Here is a 13638-nt window from a genome sequence, read left to right on the forward strand (position 1 = left end):
CTCAGTCACCTTCCAGCGCCCTGGGGCTTCCTTCCCCAGTTGAGTCCTAGCGCCTCTCCCTGCCATTGAGGTTCCTCAGAAATCTGGCTCCAAGATGCTTCCCAAGGGTCGCACAACCCAGCCAATAGTAACAGTTTGGTTATAAAACACGTTGTCCTCTTAGAGTTGGAAGACTTGGGTTTGGTCTTGGCTCGTTGACTTTGAAACTCAGTTCTTTTTTTTGAGACAGAGTCGCGCTCTTGTTGCCCAGGCTGGAGTGCTCACTGCAACCTCCCTCCTGGGTTCAAGCGATTCTCCTGCCTCAGCCTCCGGAATAGCTGAGATTACAGGCGCCCGCCACCATGCCCGGCTTTTTTTTTTTTTTTTTTTTTTTTTTTTTTTGTATTTTTAGCAGAGACGGGGTTTCACCATGTTGGCCAAGCTGGTCTAGAACTGACCTCAGGTGATCCGCCCACCTCGGCCTCGCACAGTGCTGGGATTACAGGCGTGAGCCACCGTGCCCGGCCGAGACTCAGTTTTTTCAGCCTTAAAATGGAGATAGTGTTGTGTCTCCTTCACAGATGTGTTGTAGAGCCCCAGTGAGATAAATGGTGCATGGAGAGTCTTCTTAAACTGTAGAGTACTGTGCAGCAGAAGAGAGAGCTGGCTTCAACACTTACTAGTCTTGTGACCTTGGAGCTGACGGCTTCACCTCCCTGTGCCTCAGTGCATTCATCTACAAAATAGGAATAAACACATTTCTTGCTCTTTCCTTTGTATTTTATTTTATCTTCTAAGGAAAGCAACAGTATACTTGCTATTTCCTCGAGGTGCCCTGCTTTGAACTTGGCTGAATGTTGGCTGATCCTGTATCACAGAAGTTATTCCCTGGCTTCTCTTTGGAACATTCCTCTGAGGCTGTCAGGCTGATCCCTTTGTAGCAAGCAACTTTACAGATGAAGAAGCTAAGACTCAGACTAAAAGCAGTTTGCCCAGCTAGAAAGTGCAGAGCTATGTCTTGAACATATTGGAAAACCTTTTACCCAGGACCTGGGGCAGTATGGTGCTCTATCCTGGGACTTCCTGCTTTCCAGCAGCATGGTGAAGAAAGAACACAGATCTTTCAGATCTGTTTCCATTTTTAAACCTCTGGCACCCCCTGCCCTGCCTTTACTTTCAGCTGTCAGCTTTGGTTCCCATTCCAATGGGAAAATCCATGCAGTCAGATGAGAACTTCACAGGCACAGTTACCCCCTCCCCCTGCATATATGCCCATGTTATCTACCTTCTGTTACTATGACTGAACTGTCTGCTCCTGGCAAAACCAACCTCTCATTAGACCCCAGGCCTTCTCACCTACTCAAGGGTAATTCTTTCCTTTCTCTGCATCATTAACTGTTCTCTCTACTGGATCTTGAGCCCTTACCATTCAGGCATTTGTCCCTAATGGCCATGGAAGTCAGTAATGACCTCTCTGTTATCAAATTCTGTGATCGGTTCTCAGACTTCATCCTACTTGACCCATCATTGGCATCTGACACCGTTCATCCTTCCACTCTGTTGACACACTTTCTTCTCTGGTTTCTGAATCACAATTCTCACCGTTCTCTGAATGTTCTAAATACTTCACTGGCTGATACTTCTCTGTGTCCATTGCTGGTTCTTTTTCAGCTCCTTGAGCGCTAAACAGTGACCAGTGTTTCCAACTAGCCGAGTTGGAATTTACTAAGGCTGGGTCTCCCTTCATCTACAGCCATCTCCTGGGTGACCTTATTTAGTGTCCTGGCTTTAAATATCAATATCCTGATGCCTTAAATTTCTTTCTCCAGTTCAGATTTCTCCCTGAACTCCAGATTCCTTTTGCTTTTTCAGAGTTGGGGCCTTCCTCTTTCACCCGTGCTGGAGTGCAGTGGTGCCATCATAGCTCACTGCAACCTTGAACTTCTAGGCTCAATAGATCCTCCCACTTCAGCATCCCCAGTAGCTGGGACTACGGGCATGCCCTGCCACACCCAGCCACGATTCTTTTTTTAATCTACCTTTGTACTTAAAAGCTCTACTAAGAGATCTAACAGGCATTTGAGATTAATAGATCCCAAACTGAGTTCCTGGTTCCCACCCAATCCTGCTCCTTCCACCAGCCTTCTTTATCATAGATAATGGTGGCTCTGTTGTTCCACCTGTTCAAACAGAACACCTGGAGTCACCTTGTACTCTTATTCTCCTAGTCCACATCTAATTCCACAGAAGATCTGGTTTTCTCTACTTTCAGGTTCTTAGAATCTGACCACTTTTAGGCCCTTCTGCTGCTACTTTGAATCAGGCCAGTGTCATCTCTCACAGCCTTACTGGGATTAGAGCAGAAACATGGGACATGATGCTTAGAATCTCAGATTATGTAGGCCAGTGGTTGTCACCTTGCCTTAAGCTGGATCCAAGCTATTCATGGAGTGTCCTGGAACTGCTGCAGGGATGGGTGGGAAGTTGAGTGGGTGGGATTTGGGTGCCTGTTTTCCCTATCAGCAGTCTCAGTCAGAGCTGCCTGCTTCTGTCTGTTTTACATATTTGGTTTCTGCACTAGATTTCTTTGAATAACAGGTTCCACTTTTTTAGGTAATTTACAAACTGTTTATTGCAATTGAACTCTCCTCCCCTAAGGCATTGACCTGATTTGATAACATCAGAATCTTTCTCCCACGCCCCTGCAATCTCTCCTGTGTGGCAGGTTTTCTGTGGTTGTACCTGAAGGCCAATTAGTTGCCAGGCTGGCTTATCTGACCTGCCCACTGGTACCAGAATGATCTCTAACACAGCTCATTGCACAAGACCCAAGTGTCAGTGAGCCTCTGTGTTCAGTGAAGGAGACTGAGCTTTGATATAAAAGGCTGCAGAGTGATGGAGCCATCAGCTTGGTTTTTTTCTTTTTTTTTTTTCTCCTTGAGACAGAGTCTTACTCTGTCGCCACCCTGGAGTGCAGTGGTATAATCACAGCTCACTGCAGCCTCAACCTCCCCAGGCTCAGGAGATCCTCCCACCTCAGCCTCCTGAGTAGCTGGAACTACAGGCGTGTGCAACCACGCCCAGGCTGGTTTTGAACTCCTGGGTTTTAAGCAATCCCCCTGCCTCAGCTTCCCAAAGGACTAGGATTATAGGCAGTAGCCACTGCACCCAGCTAAGCTTGTTTTTTTCTTTTTCTTTTCTTTTTTTTAATGGAGTCTCACTCTGTCACCTAGGCTGGAGTGCAATGGCGCAATCTTGGCTCACTGCAAACTCCTCCTCCCGAGTTCAAGCAATTCTCCTGCCTCAGCCTCCTGAGTAGCTGAGATTACAGGCGCGTGCTACCACGCCCATGTAATTTTTGTATTTTTAGTAGAAACGGGGTTTCACCACGTTGGTCAGGCTGGTCTCAAACTCCTGACCTCGTGATCTGCCCCCCTCGGCCTCCCAAAGTGCTGGGATTACAGGCCACTGTGCCTGGCCTTCAAGCTTTTTTTTTTCTATACCACCTTCGGGGTGGTTTTGGAATGGATGGAGGCAGGGATTCCTTTAAGTTGGCTGTCACTTTTAGTTAGGGACTCACCTATAAGCCTGTGGTCCTGGGCCCAGAGAGGAGAAAGCAGTGTGAGCATATTGATAGAGCAGAGAAATCTGTTGGCTGATTAGCTGTACAAGGTCTGAGGAGAAGGTTGAGGTCTCCTGAAGACTTCTCTAGAGACACTTGATGAGAGGTGCCATGAGGACAGGTGGTGCTTGGGCTTAATAGCTCTGACTCAGGACATCACTGCTCAACAGCCTGAAGCCCACATCCAAAGCTCATGTCATGCTGGCAACTGAAGGGGTAGCAGAGCCCAAAAGTCCAGAGGGGCCCAGCACAGGGAGCAGATGTCTGTAAGCAGGAGAGACAGCGGCTGTAGGGATCAATGAGACTTGGTAAGCATGATGTGCTCTTGTCAGTGTAGCATCTTTGAGCTCACACAATAATTGATGTAGAATTGTCCATTTCAGTAAGGAGTTTCCACATCCACTATCTTCCACGATTCTCACAAGGGCCTTGAGTAAATATTACCTGCATGTTATGAGTGAGAAAGGGGTAGTTTAGAGAGCTGAAGGGATTTGGTGAAGGCCACGTAATTAGTAAGCCTGAAATCAAGGACCAGACCCCCAGGCTTCTAAATGTTAGTCTTGGGCTCCATGTTTCATGGGACTATTACCATCCCTTGTACTGAGAAGGAAAGCTGATGAAAATCGGGAAGAACCTATTTGAACAGGGGAGGGAGATGGATGTGGGTGGTGGAGCCTGCACATAGTTCCTGTATCTCAGGAACCTTGTGAGGTTTGCTTTCCAGTTCCTTCAGTACGTCATGTCCCGCTGGCCAGGGTGGAGTGGAGCACATGTCTTTCCTTCCCTTTTAACTGGTATTTCCATGATGGGAGTGTGCTAAAAATTAAATTTTTTAGGAAATATTTACTATTTTTAGAAAGAAGTTTTCCCATTTCCAGAAGTTAGCCAAGATGAACTTAATGAAATCAATCAGTTCTTGGGACCCGTGGAAAAATTCTTCACTGAAGAGGGTATGTATGGTTTTCTTTACCATTGCCGATTTCCATTGTAAGGGCGATTCGGTTGATATTTATACTAGAAGTGACAAACATAGGAGAAGTCTTCTTGAGGGAGAAATGGTTTCCACTCATAATATTTTGCTTTAGGTTTCATCCCTATTGCCATTTAATTAAAAAACATCCAGTTAAATGCTTATCATTGTATTTGTGGTTCAGGACCACTTTAAACATTTCCAAACTGTTCCAGGCCAACACTTCCATAAGCTATAATAAAAATGAATAACTAAAAAAATGAAATGGCAAAAAGCCAAGGCCACACACCATACAAGCCCATGGAGCATGTGTTGGTTGTTGTGGCAGTGTACAGTTGCTCTTAGTGTTTCTAAAGGTTGAGTTTCAATTTCTGTACTTTGGTAATTGTAAACAAATGGTGATTTGTGGACCAGCCACAGTGTGGCACCTGCATGGTGAGGCAGCATTTGACCTCAGGTCCCTCTCTCAGAGCTGTTAGCTGGTCCTCCAGCTGGGGCCTTGGTGGAGAGTTCAGTGATGGTGGATGGACAGCAGCTCTTCCCTAATACTAGGATCCTGGAGAGCTTTTGTTTATATGAATTTTATCTATCAATATTTGCCCTCTTAGGGATTATTTTATTTTTATTTTACTTTATTTTTTCGAGAAAGGGCCTAGCTCTGTTGCTCAAACTGGAGTGTGGTGGTACCATCTCATCTCACCACCACCTCCATCTTCCAGGCTCAAGCAGTTCCCCAACTTCAGCCTCCTGAGTTGCTGGAACTACAGGTGCGCACCCCCATGCTCAGCTAATTTTTTTGTATTTTTCATAGATACAGGTTCTCACTATATTGCCCAGGCTGGTCTCTACTCCTAGGCTCAAGTGATCCTCCCACCTTGGCCACCCAAAGGGCTGGGATTACAGGTGTGAGCCACCATGCCTGGCCCCTCTTAGAAATTAAAACTGGGAAATATAAAATATACTGTGGGGCTGGGTCCGGTGGCTCATGCCTGTAATCCCAGCACTTTGGGAGGCCAAGGGGGGGCGGATCACCTGAGGTCTGGAGTTCGAGACCAGCGTAGCCAACATGGTGAAACCCTGTCTCTACTAAAAATACAAAAATTGGCCAGGTGTGGTGGCGGGTCCCTGTAATCCCAGCTACTCAGGAGGCTGAAGCAGGCGAATTGCTTGAACCCAGGAAGCAGAGATTGTAGTGAGCCAAGATTGCGCCACTGTACTCCAGCCTGGGTGACAGAGTGTGTCTAAAAAAAATAAAAATATACTGTGTTCATTTGTTTAAAAATAATAAATCCATTACATGTTAACATAATATTTTTAATGAAAAATATTTTGTTTTTGTTTTTCCGAGACAGAGTCTCACTGTCACCCAGGCTGGAGTGCACTGGTGGGATCTTGACTCACTGCAACCTCCACCTCCCAGGTTCAAGTGATTCTCCTGCCTCAGCCTCCCAAGTAGCTGGGACTACAGGCATGCACCACCATGCCCAGGTAATTTTTGTATTTTTAGTAGAGATGGGGTTTCACTATGTTGGCCAGGCTGGCCTTGAACTCCTGACCTTGTGATCCGCCTGCCTTAGCCTCCCCAAGTGCTGGGATTACAGGCGTGAGCCACTGCACCCAGCTAATGAGAAATATTCTGAAAAATAATTAGGCCGGGCATGGTGGCTCACACCTGTAATCCCAGCACATAGGGAGACTGAGGTGGGCGGATCACCTGAGGTCGGGAGTTCGGTACCAGCTTGACCAACATGGAGAAACCTCACCTCTACTAAAAATGCAAAATTAGCTGGGCGTGGTGGTACATGCCTGTAATCCCAGCTACTCAGGAGGCTGAGGCAGGAGAATCGCTTGAACCTGGGAGGTGGAGGTTGCAGTGAGCTGAGATCGCGCCACTGCACTCCAGCCTGGGCAACAAGAGTGAAACTCCGTCTGGAAAAAAAAAAAAGAAAAGTAAGTTAAAAAAAAAAAAGAAAAATAATTGATGGAAAGAGTGGCATTGGTTGAAAGTTATGCAAGTCCTTTTAATGTTTGGCTTATTAGAAGACAGCTGGATTCTCATACCTGTTTGTGCACATAACCTCTGGAAAAGTCCACTGTGCAGTCTTTTTTTTTTTTAAACTGTCTTTTTTTATAATCTTCACACATGCTTTTTGTTTGTTTGTTTCTGAGACAGTCTTGCTGTGTCACCCAGGCTGGAGTGCAGTGGTACGACCCCAGCTTACTGCAACCTCTGCAGTTGAAGTGATTCTCATGCCTCAGCTTCCTGAGTAGCTGGAATTACAGGCACGCGCTGCCACGCCTGGCTAATTTTTGTATTTTCAGTAGAGATGGGGTTTCACCATGTCGGCCAGGCTGGTCTTGAACTCCTGACCTCAAATGATCTGCCTGTAATCCAGAGTGCTGGGATTACAGGTGTGAGCCACCGCACCTGTCCTGACACATGCATTTAAAGCAAGAAGCACACACTTCTAGGACATAGGGCTCCGTCAGCAATAACTGTCATCTTCGTATTTGCAGAGATGTAAATATATAAGAAACCGGCTGGGCATGGTGGCTCACACTGGTAATCTTAGCACTGTGGAAAACTGAGCGGGGCAGATTGCCTGAGTCCCAGAGTTTGAGACCAGCCTAGGCAATGGAGCGAAACCGTCTCTACTAAAAATACAAAATATTAGCCGGGCATAGTGGTGCACGCCCATAGTTTCAGCTACTTGGGAGTCTGAGGTGGGAGAAGCACCCAAGCCTGGGAAGTCAAGGCTGTAGTCAGCTGTGTTCATGCCATTGTGCTCCAGCCTGGGCGACAGGAGTGAGACCCTGTCTCAAAAGAAAAAAAAAAAAAAAAAAAAAATATATATGTATATATATATATACATATACATACACACACAAGAAACCACTTCAAACCAAACCTACTCCCTCTCACAGGAACAAAGGTCTCTTGGAATAAATAGCAAATGCTGGAATAAAAACTGTGTTCATTCAGCTGCCATGATGTGAATTCAAAAAGGAAGTTAAATCCAAGGACAAAGCAGAGAAAAGAACATACAAAAATACACCTATTTCATGTATATTCAAAGAGGAGGCTAGTCACTGTGGACAAAGGGCCCTCTGGAACGACAGCTGTAGGCAGCCAGCGGTGCCATGGAAATAGAGGCACTGGTCAGCTAGAGACACAGAAAAATCACATCCTCCCACAGCTGGCCTCTATGAAAACCAACCAGGACAGACAACCCTTCCCCAAAAGTAATGGCTGAGCATAAAAGCACAAATATTGCTGGAAATCCAAGTAGCCTCTTTTACTGCTTTGAGTGACTTACATGCAAACTTAAGACTTTTTTCTGAATCCCTGATCAAGATTTATTCATGTAAAGGCTGTACATAAATTCTGGGAACATGGTACTTTGGACTATATATAGGACTCAGCCAAAACATTAAATACACTACACTGCGCCCCACTGTACAGTCTTCGGAGAATTAGAATTTAAAAGCAAATAACATCTTAAATAGTTTTAGGCCAGGTATGGTGGCTCATGCCTGCAATCCCAGCACTTTGGGAGGCCGATGCAGGTGGATCACTTGAGGTCAGGAGTTTGAGACCAGCGTGGCCAACACGGTGAAACCCTGTCTCTACTAAAAATATAAAAATTAACTGGGTGTGGTGGTGCGCGCCTGTAATCCCAGCTACTGGGGAGGCCGAGGCAGGAGAATCACTGGAACCCGGGAGGTGGAGGTTGTATTGAGCTGGGATGGCGCCACTGCACTTCAGCCTGGGTGACAGAGCGAGACTCCATCTCAAAAAAAATAAAAACTAGTTTTGACCCTGTGGGACCCCCTAGAAGCAGCTCAGGTCCCCCAGAACCTCTTTGAGAAGTGCCAAATTGTCAGCTGTCATTACATTGCTTGGTTTTTGTTTCTTATTTCACACCCGGTGATCACAAATTATATGTTGCTAGTTTTAAAAGTTGCTTATTTATATATAAACATAATTTATAATTTAGAAATACTTATTTCTGCTTTTTTTCCTAGTGGTTATCTTCCTATTTGTATCTTTTTTTAGTTCCCATAGTCTCTTGTTCTTTTATTTAAACTTTTCCTATGTGGTTTGTCAGGTTTTTTTTTTTTTTCAGGATTAATTAAGGTATAATTGATTTACAATAAATTGCACACACTGTCGTGTCACATAATGATGTTCAAGTCAATGACAGACCATATATACAATGGTGGTCCCATAAGATCATCATACCATATTTCTACTGCATCTTTTCTATGTTTAGCTGTGTTCATATACACAAATACTTACCATTGTGTTACAGTTGCCTACAGTGTTCAGCACAGCAATGTGCTGTACAGCTTTTTTGTTTTGTTTTCCTTAAAAAAATAAAAAATATTTTACAGTGCGATGGGGTTTCACTGTGTTGCCCAGGCTCTGGTCTCCAACTCCTGGGCTCAAGTGATCCTCCCGCCTCAGCCTTCCAAAGTGCTGGGATTATAGGCATGAGCCACCACGCCCGGCCTACTGTACAGGTTTGCAGCCTAGGAGCAAAAAGCCATACCATATAGCCTAGGTGTGTAGTAGGCTCTGCCACCTAGGTTGTGTAAGTCCTTTCTGATGTTCATACAGGGAGAGAATCACCTGACACATGACTGTATTTAGAGAGTACCCCTCAGGAGCCATCAGTGCAACAGAGGAAGTGAATGTACTCATTACCCATCAAAGTTTCCTTGTGCCTCTTTTATTTCCCCCATCCCCAGGCAACTGCTGATCTGTTTTCTCTCACTATAGATTAGTTTGTATTTTTTGGAATTACATTATATGTGATTTTGTCTGGCTTCTTTCTGCATAATTTTGAATTTCATCCATGGTGCACGTATTGGTAGTGCTTCCTTTTTAATGCTGAGTCGTATTTCTTTCTATGGATATACCAAGATTTGTTTATCCATTCAAGCAAGTATTCATCAACATAGGGTATGTATCCAGATTTTAGCTATCACCAAAAAAGTTGCCATAAACATTCCTTTTTTCCTCTTTTTGTTTTTTTAAGAGACAGGGTCTTTCTTTGTTGCCTGGGCTGGAGTGCAGTGGTGTGATCATAGCTCACTGCAACCCTCGAACTTCTGAGCTCAAGCCATCCTCTGCCTCAGCCTCCCACATAACTAAGACTACAGGCACATGCTACCGTGCCCAGCTAATAATTCTTAAAAGTTTTTTGTAGAAATGGGTTCTCACTATCTTATTCAGGCTGGTCTCAGACTCCTGGGCTCAGGTGATCTTCCTACCTCAGCCTCTTAAAGTGTTGGGATTACAGGTATGAACCACCGCGCCTGGCCTGTATTTTCTTTTTTTTGAGATGCCATCTTGACTCACTGCAACCTCCACCTCCTGGGTTCAAGCGATTCTTCTGCCTCAGCCTCCCGAGTAGCTGAGATTACAGTTACATGCCACCACGCCTGGCTAATTTTTGGTATTTTGAGTAGAGAAGGGGCTTCACCATGTTGGCCAGGCCAATCTCGAACTCCTGACCTCGGGTGATCTGCCCGCCTCGGCCTCCCATAGTGCTTGGATTACAGGTGAGAGCCACCTTGTCCAGCCTGGCCTGTATTTTCTTTTAGAAACTTTATAGTTTTGGCCGGGCACAGTGGCTCACGCCTGTCATCCCAGCACTTTGGGCGGCCGAGATGGGCGGATCATGAGGTCAGGAGATCGAGACCATCCTGGCTAACATGGTGAAACCCCATCTCTACTAAAAATACAAAAAATTAGCCAGGCGTGGTGGCAGGTGCCTGTAGTCCCAGCTACTGGGGAGGCTGAGGCAGGAGAATGGCGTGAACCTGGGAGGCGGAGCTTGCAGTGAGCCAAGATCGCACCACTGCACTCCAGCCTGGGCGACATAGCAAGACTCCATCTCAAAAAAAAAAAAGAAACTTTATAGTTTTAATTCAGATTTAGAACTATGATTCATTCCAAGTTAATTTGCATTTCTTTATCAATTTTACAATTTTCAATGTCTACAAAAAGGCCTACAATTCTTAAATGGTTGGTTTTTATCTTTTAGAGCAATTTTTTTTTTTTTTTTTTTGAGGCAAAGTCTCACTCTGTCGCCCAGACTGAAGTGCAGTGGCGCTATCTTGGCTCACTGCAACCTCTGCCTCCTGGGTTCAAGCAATTCTCCTGCCTCAGCCTCCTGAGTAGCTGGGACTATAGGTGTGCACCACTATGCCTGGCTAATTTTTATATATTTTTTAGTAGAGACAGGGTTTCACTATATTGGCCAGGCTGGTCTTGAACTCCTGACCTCGTGATCCACCCGCCTTGGCCTAAAGTGCTGGGATTATAGGCTTGAGCCACCGTGCCTGGCCAGCAATTTTTAAAATAGGAAAAAAGGATCTTGTGGTTACCCATGTAGTTACTGATTGCAGGGCTCTTCATTGTCTCATGTAGAGTCAGATTCCCTTTTGCTACCATTGCTCTTCTGTGGGAAGGACTTCCTTTCACTTTTCATGATGTGCAGCTCTGCAGGGGATGCATATTCTCACTTTTGTATGTCTAGAAAAGTTTCAGCCGGGCATGGTGGCTCATGCCCGCAATGCCAGCACTTAGGGAAGCCGAGGCTGTCGGGTCGCCTGAGGTCAGGAGTTCAAGACCAGTCTGGCCAACAGTGAAACCCCGTCTCTACCAAAAGTAGAAAAATTAGCCAGATATGGTGGCGTGCGCCTGTAATCCCAGCTACTCGGGAGGCTGAGGCAGAAGAAGCACTTGAACCCGGCAGGCAGAGGTTGCAGTGAGCTGAGATCACACCACTGTACTCCAGTCTGGGCGACAGAGCGAGACTCCATCTCAAAAAAAAAGAAAAGAAAAGTCTGCTTCATCAGAACAGGTTTCTGTGTTGACAGGATTTACCTTTCAGGCCATTGTGTTGCTCTATTCTCTTCCTGACTTCATATTGCTTCAGAAGAGATGTCTGCTTCCATTCTTTGTTCCTTTGTACATAGTGTTTCTTTCATCTCTGGCTGCTTTTCAGTGGTTTTAGGAAAATTGATTATCACATTTATTTATGTAGTTTTTTGCACATTTATTTTGCTTGGAGTTCTTTGAACTTCTTGGCTCTGTGTGTTCATACTGTTTATTGAATTTGGATAAACAATTGTACACCCATACAGTGAATACTGAACAACAAAAAGTAATGAAGTATTTATACACGCAACAACACGGGTGAATCTCTAAATCATGACCTGAGTAAAAGAAGCCAGGGAAAACAGACAGGTGCCATATGGATTCATTTATATAAAACTTGAAGATGCAAACTGATCTACAGACAAAAGATTTGTGGTTGCCTGGGGATGGTGGACAGAAGGATCAATCACAAAGGGGCATAGAGACTTTTGGTGAAAAAGGAAATGTTTTTATCTCGATTGTGATGTTTTCACTGATAAGTATGTCAGAACTCAACAAATTATATATTGTAAATATGTGCAGGTTATTTGCCAATTATATATATTATGTATGTCAATAAAGTTGTTAAAGGATAAAAAACGAAGGGTTTGGCCTGCACTTTTGGGAATCTGTAGTTCTCTTAGTGACCTACGTATACAAAAATTCTGAAGTGTAGGTTATGGTGTTTTTAACAATTTATAGTATTGATGAAGTTTAATTAGCAATTCAGAAGTACACTTTAATTAATTTGATGCATACAAAAGTGTGCAATTATAGGCCTAATGCTGTGCTATTGATTGTTCAGTTTTGCTGCAGTGAATGTGAATTTTTATTTTAGAGATGAGATCTCACTCTGTTGCTCAGGCTGTAGTGCAGTGGTGTCATCATAGCTTACTCAACCTCCCAGGTCAAGTGATCCTTCCACCTGAGCCTCCCAAGTAGCTGAGACTACTGGCTGAATGTGAATGTTGAATGAATGAATGAATGAATTGGTGTTAAACAGGCTAAACTATCTCAGAACTTGTGGATTGTGCTGAAAGCAGTATGGCCTCTGACAGTGAAGTAAACCTTGGCCCAGATACTGCCGTGAAGTGGCTATCTAGCCGAACATTTTAGTACGATTCTGAGACTTGCATATTTATTCTCTCATTTCCTAGAAAATACTGGCCAAAAAAAGTATGAGGTCTAGAAGGAGGAGGAAAAACATGAAGTTTAACATGACTATAGAAAAATTTACATCCCGTGAATGTATAATTTGCTGCTGTTCTACACAGCAAAAGCACCCCTGTGACTAGCACCCAGATCAAGAAATAGAGCACCACCTCGCTCTGGCAGCTTTTAACAGTTTTATTCTGGCCAGGCATGGTGGCTCACACCTATGATCCCAGCACTTTGCGAGGCTGTGGTGGGAAGATTGCTTGAGTTCAGGAGTTCAAGACCAGCCTGGGTAACATAGCAAGACCTTATCTCTACTGAAAAAAAAAAAAAAATTAACTGGGTGTGGTGGTATGTACCTGTAGTCCCAGCTTCTCATGAAGCTGAGGCAGGAAGCTCACTTGAGCCTGGGTGATTGAGGTTACATGAGCTATGATTGTGCCACTGCACTCCAGCCTGGATATCAGAGTGAGACCTTGTCTCTAAATAAATATGTAAAAATAAAATTTTTCCTGGGCTCATTATATAAAATTGAACATAGGCCAAATGACCATGACTACAGAATTTCTAGTTTTGAAAAAGTTTCTACTCTGGGATTATTTATGATTAATATATAAACACTGTCCTGTTTACTTACATTTGTAGAAACATAGCTTATATTTGTTTAATCAAGATTTTCCTCTTGGCAGTGGACTCCCGAAAAATTGACCAGGAAGGGAAAATCCCAGATGAAACTTTGGAGAAATTGAAGAGCCTGGGGCTTTTTGGGCTGCAAGTCCCGGAAGAATATGGTAAGTCAAGCAAACAAGCACCCAGCCAGTTTGGCTCTTAAGAAAGCACTCTGTATTTGTCCATAACAGGTCTAGTTGCTGGAATAGATGACACCATCCGTCGTGGGCTACATGGTAGGGTGGACTGACTGAAGGACCTGTAGGGAGGAAGTGCTCTCGGGTCCCGTGCTTCTCATCCTAGCACAGAGGA

General features: G+C 44.5%; 1 protein-coding gene across 5 annotated transcripts in view; it reads left to right on the forward strand.

Moving 5' to 3' along the window:
* ACAD9 (acyl-CoA dehydrogenase family member 9) overlaps positions 1-13638 on the forward strand; it is a 33887-nt gene that overhangs the window by 721 nt on the left and 19528 nt on the right. For 4 of the 5 annotated variants that reach the window (XM_003279900.2, XM_003279899.2, XM_030801519.1 and 1 more), the window contains exons 2-3: positions 4458-4551; positions 13347-13448. In XM_003279900.2, coding sequence (XP_003279948.1) covers positions 4458-4551; positions 13347-13448 — 196 coding nt within the window. The remainder of the gene's footprint in view (positions 1-4457; positions 4552-13346; positions 13449-13638) is intronic. The other variant, XM_030801518.1, reaches the window with a different exon arrangement.

This window comes from Nomascus leucogenys, chromosome 21 (assembly GCF_006542625.1).
Source record: "Nomascus leucogenys isolate Asia chromosome 21, Asia_NLE_v1, whole genome shotgun sequence".
NCBI classification, from domain to species: Eukaryota; Metazoa; Chordata; class Mammalia; order Primates; family Hylobatidae; genus Nomascus; species Nomascus leucogenys.